We start from the raw sequence: 9,296 nt of genomic DNA, 5'->3' as shown, positions 1-9,296 counted from the left end.
TGCGAGGCGCCACTGACGGAACCTCAGCCAGGCCTTAGGACAGACACAGACCCAAACATCCACAGCCACGGAATGTGTCAACATATTTGCGGTGAAATCCCGCTGACTCCTCGCTTGCCCCTCATATAAGCCGGGAGCTCGGCCTTCTGGGATCCTACAGTGTTTAAAGGCATACAACAATGCCTGGGGGGCCCACCTGCCCCAGATTGCCTGCAAACATGGATGCTGTTACACCACAGTGCTGACTTTGCCCACTACAGAAAGAGGTCACATCTGGTCAGTGCACCCCCCCCTTCCCTGCAGACTCACTTTCCATTGCCTTCTTTTTGGTACTTAGGAAGTAGGTAGGAAGTCCATTACACCGTCAGCCAGATGACCTAGTGGACATTAGTTTCCCAGTAGCAGTGCTGTACCATACGAGTGGATCATAGTATTGAACATGACTCATGGGGAGGAGCCTGGCCCTGAGACACACAAGGATTCAGCTGTTCTAACTTATCTGGAAGGTTTACTGATGCATCCAGTGGTAGCCGGGCCTGGGGCCACGGCGAGCGGGAGATCTGAGGCTGCCCACAGCAACCAGGAGCAGGGCGACAAGGTAGGCGAGCCTTTCCAACTGCCCAACCATGGCCCCACCGCCCCTAAGGCTGGAACCAATGGGCCTACGCTAGGTTCTTCGCAGAACCTGAAAAAGGCCCGCCTACTGCGCTCTGCAGCCTGGAATGATCCAGGGACCCAGCGGATGAGCTCACCCCCAATGGAGCTGAATGGCCAAGGGGGAGTCTTGCAGAATGGAGGGCTAGAGGGATCTCCTCATGCTGGGGAGAGCACCCTGTTGGCTTCACTGCTTCAGTCGTTCAGCTCACGGCTTCAGAGTGTGGCAATGTCTCAGCACTCCACTAAACTCCCCAGTGAGTGTTCCTCTCCCTCCAAGGCCCCACCTGCAGACAAAGAGCCCCGTCCTGTGTATGGGACTGCCTCGAGCCGCTTAAAGGGCCTAATGCGGAAGAGTAAACTTCAAAACCACAGCATCACACCCTACAGTCGCCGGGGACACAGCCAGGACCGCCCACCAGAATCCCCTCGGTCAGTGCACAGTGCCACGCCCCCCTCTGCTCCTACAACTGCAGAATCAGTGTCCTGTGCTGACCGTCTGAAGGCGGTGGCCAACATGGTGAAAATCCGTTCTAGTCCAGCACCTTCACCCAAACCCAGTGTGGCCTGTAGTCAGCTGGCCCTGCTGCTGTCCAGTGAGGCCCATCTGCAGCAGTACTCCAGAGAGCACGCACTTAAAGCCCAGCTCTCTGGAAGATCTGCCAGCGAGAGACTAGCTGCCATGGCAAACCAGCAGCTAGGCCCAGACAACAGGCCGCCTAGTGTGGGGGGAAGTCTGCCCAGTACCCCAGATACACTAAAACCCATTACAACGCAAAATGGAATGACGGCAACAACCACAATGACAACAACACTCCCACGGACGGCCCTGTCCAGTCCTCAGGGCCCCTCTTTGCTGCGTGGCCAAAGCTCCCCACCCACTCCCCCAAAGGCTCCAACCCCAACTCACAGCCAAACACCTAGGGAGAAGCGTGGCTTTGACTCCCGTCCAACTCGCCCCCCCCAGACATGCAGCAGCTTGCTCCTGCTGCTGCTCAACAACCACAACAATCAGAAACAGCTGACCAAGAACGGTCACCTTGAGGACAGCTGCGGCATCCTGCCAGCAAGCGGCTCCTCTTCAGTCACATCGGACAGCGAGTGCTCCATCCAGGAGAGGAGTCTGACGAAAGATAGTAGCGATGCAGAGAGTTCCTACTCCAGTTGCTCTCCCATTGACCTCTCCATGAGAAGCCGGCCCAAAACACATTACACAGGGCCCAAAATGTCTGTCCCCTCTTCCTCCCTTTCCTCTTTCTCCTCTGCCCTCTCTTATTCCAGGACAGTATTTTCCTCCCCCCCGGTGGCATTTTCTCCTCAAACCTCCGCTCAACCTTCCGCCACCTTCTCACCATCCTCTACTGCTGTGTCCTCTGTTTCCATTGCTAATTCTTCCTCTTCCTCCTCCTGTATCTCTACCTCCTCCCTAGACAAACTAACAGAATCGTTATTAAACAAGTGGAAGCCAGATCCATCAGGCCCAAATGTGTGCAAGAACAAGGAGCCTGAAATGAGCCCAGACCCAAAGTCACACTCTAAGGTCACACTCATGCAGCTTCTTCTTGATCGCAGAAACAATGAGATGGGGAAAGTAAACAAAGGTAACCCGGAGTTGCCACTTGATATAACTATGGGCACCATGTCTCGAGGCCAACCAACGGGGCTCGTGGCCTGGGAGGAGAACAGGACAAAGGGTGCCCTAGATAGATCTGAAGCCCAAGCCCAGCCCCTCTACTCACTTAACCGTGACCCTAGTGGTGCACTATCCCCTTACTCTTACCCCTCCCCCCATGTCCAGTCTAGCCCATTGGATTTGTGTAAGTCTAAACCCTTCCCTGCTGAGAAGACTTCAGAGCCTGCCTTCAGTGCCAGTAAACTGTTACAAAATCTGGCTCAGTGTGGCACAGCTCCTTCCTCCCCACCCATCCCCTCCAGCAAAGGGCTGGTTCAGGAGCATGATGCCAGCAGACCCCTCGCCTTATTAGAAAGGCTCAATGCTCCAATCAACAGGACCACCACCACTCCATTCTCTGACGGACCCTCAGGCAGCGGCACACCTTACAGTCAGAAGGACGCCTCTCCTCCTTCGTCACAGATTGAGAACCTTCTAGAGAGGCGCACTGTGCTGCAGCTTCTTCTGGGAACAGGCTCCAGTACTGCTACAGTCAGCCGCAAAGATAGGTCTGGTGGCAGTGGCCGGAGGAGTGTCGAGGTTTCAGGGGGGTGCTACGAGAAGAGCCCTGGAGCCCCCCTCACCTACGACAGCTCCAATGGAACCCCTTTGGACGTAAAGGTCAAGACTGAATTCATGGAGGATGTGAGACCGTCCTCGGCCAGGTCTGAGGACTCAAGTGGCCGAAAGAGACATAGCGGCTCTGAGAAGAATAGCCCCCTCTCAAATTCTCAGCAGGACTTCAAAATAGAACCACGGCCTGCAGAGGTCATTGCAAAGTACGGCCTGCTCAGCCAGCTGCTAAAACAACAGACTGCTACCTACTACACCAGCTCTGCTGTACAGGCCGAGCCCAGGCAGGTCAAAGAGGAACAGAGGGAGTACCCGAGCCCCAGTCCTAAGAAGAGACGCCTCTGCTCTGACCGGACTGACAGTTTGAATAATACCATCTCTCCAAGAGCAGTGGACAGTGGCGACAGAAACATGTTTGCATCTTATGCTGTTCAGGAAGAGCTTGACCATCAGAGGAGTGTGAAGGAAAAGGAGGCTCCACCGAGCGAAACCTTCACCAGGGAAAGTCGGGGCTTCAACGTGCTCAAACAGCTGCTGCTCTCAGACAACTGCCTGAAGGAGCTGTCCCAGCAGCCCCGGGGGACCCCCAGCCCCTCTGTCCTGCAGGGCAACGGCAAGGCTAACGGCGGCATTCTCAGTCAGCCTGCCCACAATCACAGCTTCCTCCACCTGCCCGGCTGGCCTCCCCATGGTTCCCTCAACTCAGGGCTTCCGAGTAATCTGAGACCACTGCCCACCCCCCCTGCAGGCGACAGCCCTGTCCACACCCCCTGGAGCCACCACCCAGCTCCATGGCCAGTCACTCAAAAGCGGGACCACCCTACTCTAGTCAAGCAGGAGCCCGAGAGCCTTGCAAGATGGAGCAGTCAGGAGAATGAGGAGGAGGAGGAAGAGGAGGAGGAGGAGGAGGAGGAGGAGGAGGGATGTGACTCAAACCTGGACTCTCCCCGGCTCTCACGGGCTAACCCCATCTTATACTACATGCTGCAGAAGGGCAGCATCCAGCTGAGGAAGGAGCTGCAGGATCAGGCAGAGGGAACCCCGTCTGTGGTCCGAGTTAAAGAAGAGCCAATCAGTGAATTGCATGCATATGAACACAGTATGAGCTCTATTCCGCAATCAGCCAACCACAATGACAAGCACAGCCATGAGAGCCAGGGGCTGAGCCAATCATATGAGTAGAAGTTGTATCAACTACAAAAAAATACAAAGCGGAATCAAATTCACTGACTTTACCCCCGCCCCTCCCCCTCCCTTTTTTTTCTTTTGAAAGACTTGCCAAATTAGTTTGATGGAACAAATAACGAAGAATACAAAACTGTTTTTTTATAAGGTGTAACAGAACAAGTTTGAATTCATATACTTGCATTGGTTTCTCAATTTTAAATACTGAGGTCATGGAATGGTACAAAACAGGTCTATCTTAGCAACATGTAGAATTGATTCAACCAAAACTACTGTCTAACTCACAACCTTTCCCATCAGTGATTATCATGCACCACATATTTCATTTAGTCAATGAACAAGTACTCCTTTACAATTTGGCCCTGTTTGACTTTTAATGTGTATCTGAATTGTAAACATATCAATGTTCCATGTCCCCTTTGTTGCCTGACATACACTGCAACACATTTAGAAAGAACATTTCAAGCAACATTTATTATTGATGACAGTGGACATTTATTTATTTACTCCATCAGAACATTTTCAGATAGACAGAGACCCATCAGTTTTAGATAAGATTCCAAATAAAGTCATTCTAGGGCAGACACAGCGGTCTATTACAACAATGTACATGATCAATTCATCCAGAGGAGGACCTTGAAACACACTGCAGTAGTGAGGATCCTACCATGATGGATGCTTTGTCTTGGTTTTTCTCAAGATTCAGTGTGGCATGATTACCAATAAAGGGGGAATATGTTAATGGAGGTTTGATAGTCACAATTCAGTGAGTTATGCTTTCATTTGAATGGAACTTTTAAGGGCAATATTCGACAGTGCAAACTCAGGGTGTGAAGATTGTGTTTGCAGATTTGAGCAGATGGGTTGAAGTGTGTGTAGTGCTTACGGTTGAGCAACTGTGTGAAACAGGTTTCTAGAGCAACAGTTAACAGGCTGCAGTGTCTGAGAAACACATCTCCCCTTCCTGGGTAAACCTACACCAGTTTCCTTCATGCACACAAAAAGTGTAAAGCACATGGCTTTTTCTTTTCTCTTCATACAAAGCACCACCTAAAGTTTGCACTATTGAAGTCCCCGTGTTCTTTAAGAATAATTTAATGGCATGTAATTTAAAAAAAAGTCAGTATTGTGATCTGTTGAGAATTTGACAGTTTGTGATTTTTTTTTCATCATTTTTTAACTGTTGTGGTTTTTGGACATCTTTTTTATTTTCGTGGCAGTCTCTCAACTCACAAAAGAATTGCATGATAACTAAGAGAAGACCACAGGTACATCTTTGTTTTCTAAACAGCTGGATATGTGTACCTGGCCCCGATCATCACTGCAGCATTTGGCTGTCTGGAGGGATATCTGGTATCTTGTACTGTATTCTTTTCAGTTAACGTCAGACACGGCTTGATTCATTTAGTCTTGTGATCCTTTTATTACATATACCTATGAAGTACGCCTCTTCAATTATCAATACATTTTCACAATGGTTAAATATATTTGTGTAAATAGTACTTTCAGTATGAAGGATGACTATTTTGTAATGTTTAAGAAAAGATAATACCCTAGTTTTTAATGCCCTGAATGTAAATATGAATTATATGCGTACAAGTGTACATACAAAGGCAGAGGATGCTATGCCCATCTTTTTTGGTTGGTTTGTTCTTTGCATGTGTCTCTATGTGGTTATGATAATCTATCCTGCGCTGTGTTGTGTAATAATGTCTGACTCTCCTCACTGCTGCCTGTTGCATGCAGACGCATGGGAACTACCTGTGTATCCCTACTGGTGAAGGGGGGAAATGTCAAGTCTTAAAATAGGTCTTTTTTATTACTGAGAGGTTCGTTTAGAATATGAACAGTCCCTAAATAACCACAGACTGTTGAGCAAGATGATTAAATTGTGTGAAAAATAAACGTGCATTGAATATTTTTGTGATTTTCTTTTTCTGTTACTGGTTAACAAAGCTCTGGGAGAGAGCTTGGGGCTATAGCGGGGGATTGACGTACAATCATAGATCTGCATTGTGCATCTGAGAAATACATTTGTAGCAGCAAATATAAAAAAAAGATGTTTCATTTTTTTCATGTGAAGACTTGAAACATTATTTCCTTTTTTTATGTTTTCATTTTTGGTGTTCATTTGCACTGATATCTCAAAAATAAAGTACTAAAATGCATGACCTAGTATCAATGTGTTCCTCTTTTTCTAGTTTGCCATTTAGAAGTGTGTTCTTCTACGAACAAATTGAGGATGTGGGCAAGTTTATTATACATTATGACATGTTATCTGGGGACAGCAATAGTCTTTCAGGGAATACATATGGGTGTATATTATCTTAAACAGTACATGTGTTTTCTCATATTCTCTTGTAGAAGGGTCATACAGTATGCAGCCAGTTGTATTCCTGTGAGTAGTCACTTATTATGACTAAGGGTAAGAAATGTGAAGTTTGTTTAGTGATTAAAGTCTATCAAGGTGTCTAGCCATGCTGTGAGGACTTTTGGTGTCATTTGGAGAAGGGCTTCAGGAAACCTATTATAAAGTAACTTGTAAGGACATTTTGGCCCCATATAGATATCTGATTTGCCTTCAGTAAAGAATATTACCATTTGAAATTGACATCAAAGCCAAACTGCACTTTGTATAATCAAAGGCTGGTCTGAGTGAGAGGATGTCCTGCATCTGGACTAAAACCACTGCTTCTGAGAGGGCTGCTGTTCACTACAGTGCAACAAAGGCAGGAAAGACCTTGAAAGGGGGGGGGACTCATAGAGGTCACCACATGGGCACTGAATGCCCAAGGATGTGCCTTACAGAGTGGAACAGTGTATCTTCTATTTAGAACCCCATGGTATAAACACAAACCTTATTTCTTGTTTTCTCTGTAGAAAGTTGTCCATTTCTCCTTGAGTTGAGCGAAGCAGCCTGTAGCGTGAGACTCCCCAAAGGTAAAGATGAGTTCAGGCTAAACTTCCCCTGCCCTGTGTTTGAATATGAAGTCCAGTGAGCGAACAGACGGCTTTTTGTCTGCAGTGCACTTTTAAAAATCGCAGCGCAGTTCCTCGGCGCTGACTTCCCTTTTATTTAATACTCCCCATGACTGGCTGCACTCTCTTTAAACTCCAAGTAACCTTTCCCCTCCATGAACTTCTCCGTTTCAAGATCCTTATCAAGGCTGAACCGCCAGTAACCCCTTGATTTCCCCCGATTGCCAAAGCAGCGGCGAACATAAAGGAGGGAGTCACAAGTTTAAACTGAGGTCAAGGTGTAAAACTTGACAATCGGCTGTTTGTCTGAGGCTGCTCGCTTTGATTTCCTGACATTAGCATGAGGCTGACAGGAAGTGAGCCGGCACATCAGGAACCCGAGGACCGGCCAGTCCCACAACAGGCACTTCACAGAATTAGCCCCAAAAAACTATTTACAGAAACTCGATTTCTGACTAACAATTGAATTGCTTTGACATCAAGGGGCTTATCTACATGGGAACACATGAACTACTATTGTGCAGACATGTGAGTGGTAATGAGACACTTTCTTGTTAGGTGCTTTGTTTATTCACATGGAGGCCATACAGAGCTCACACTTGTCACTAGTTGTCATGGTGATTGGTGTGATAAATATGCTGACAGATGTTCAATCACCTCACATAAGTCATTGAACTCTGAGCACATGGTTTGACCTCACTTATGTAAACACACACTCACACACACAAACACACAATGTAAATTAGCATTTTATGAGTCTCATGACCCGATTTGGAGTACCTTGGAGGCAGAATATAGTCATACAAATTGTAAAATAACATACGTTTCCTCCAATAAAGATACTAGTAAAAGTCCTTATGTACTTTGACTTGAAGTAACACTCCTGCTCCTTCATGAGAGCAGAGTCAGTGAAGAACAACTTGTGAAGCTGGTGCTCTGAGAGGGGGGGTCATGTTGGTTTATTTTCCTAACCTTCTCCTGGTTCCCCCAGTGGGGCCTTTGCGTTTGAAGATGTACCTCTTTGTGAAGTCGGTTCCTTAACCCCCAGGGGTCGCAACCTTTTGCCTCCCTCTCCGCCCTGACCTGGATGATCCTGTTTCCCGGGGCAGGATCAACTGTTGGCCTGCAGCTGTGGCACCCCCCCTCCCCCCCCCATCCTCCTCCTCCACCACACACCACAGCTTACAACCCCCCCTCTCCAGCCCATTCTTCTGAAATTTTGTGTAAATATGACAAGTGGCAGCAAGTCCTTTCTTTCCCTTAATGCCTGCCTGATATCCTCTTGGGGGGGGAGAGAAGTGAAAAGACTGCTTCACAAGTGCCTGTTAGAATTAAGACAAAAGAGTAGAATGCAAGAAATCATTCACTGAAAAAACTGAAATGATGAATTTAATTAAATGAATTATTTCAACATGTCACATAACTGTATTAGGTTAGTTGAAAGCAATAATATTAAGTTGAACCTAATCCTTTTTTATTATTTGTATTATTGCGTTCAACTAACATAATACAGTGATGTGAAATCTGTTGACATAATACATTTAATTAAAGTGTCAGTTTGTTCAGTGTAGGTTTTGATCTGATTATTGATAGCTGTTTTGTAAAGCTTATTGGTGGCCATGTGCGGCAAACAGAGCCAATGTAATATTCATGAAGAGTGGGAGCGCTGTGCCCCATGCAGCCTGTCAGCTGGAGGGATGATGGCTGACACTGGAAGAACATGGATGATATTGCCTTGTCAGATAAGCACAAGGGTAAATGTTTTACAAACTGGCTGGGGAGAACTAGCAATGTCAGTCCCCACCTGCCAATGTCTTCTTCTGCCTCGTCTTCAGAGGAAGCTCGCTCTTGTTGAGCCTTTTCAATGACATCCTACCAGAGGTGGGACATACTCACATCTTGTACTAAAGGTAGAATAAATGGAGGAATACTCTGTTATAAGTGAAAGTCCTTCAATCAAAATGTTACTAAAAGTATAAGTGTTGGCATCAAAATAGAATTAAATTACCAACAGAGGTGAGAAGTAACTAATTTAGTCAAGTGCTGTAAGTATCATTTTGAGATACTTGAGTTACCATTTTATGCTACGTTGTTCTTCTACTCCACTACAATTCAGAGGTAAACTGTGTACTTCTACTCCACTACATGTATTTAATACCTTTAGTTACTTTACAAATCTGGATGAATGATGTGAAATATAATCAAGTGTTAAATCAGACTTTAGTTCCACCTG

The 9,296-nt window shown here is 46.6% G+C and overlaps 1 protein-coding gene across 1 annotated transcript; it reads left to right on the top strand.

Annotated features, from left to right (window-relative positions):
• Positions 1-291: 291 nt before the first annotated feature.
• nrip1b (nuclear receptor interacting protein 1b) lies at positions 292-6,255 on the top strand. The gene has a single exon (XM_010769710.1). The coding sequence runs from the start codon at positions 440-442 to the stop codon at positions 4,079-4,081; it is 3,642 nt and encodes a 1,213-aa protein (XP_010768012.1). The 5' UTR covers positions 292-439; the 3' UTR covers positions 4,082-6,255.
• The last annotated feature ends 3,041 nt before the right edge of the window (positions 6,256-9,296 follow it).

The sequence above is a fragment of the Notothenia coriiceps genome, unplaced genomic scaffold, assembly GCF_000735185.1.
Source record: "Notothenia coriiceps isolate Sejong01 unplaced genomic scaffold, NC01 NC01_scaffold00007687, whole genome shotgun sequence".
Classification (NCBI taxonomy): Eukaryota; Metazoa; Chordata; class Actinopteri; order Perciformes; family Nototheniidae; genus Notothenia; species Notothenia coriiceps.
The sequence above is the reverse complement of the archived record's forward strand: the minus strand, read 5'-3'. Positions and strand labels throughout refer to the sequence as shown.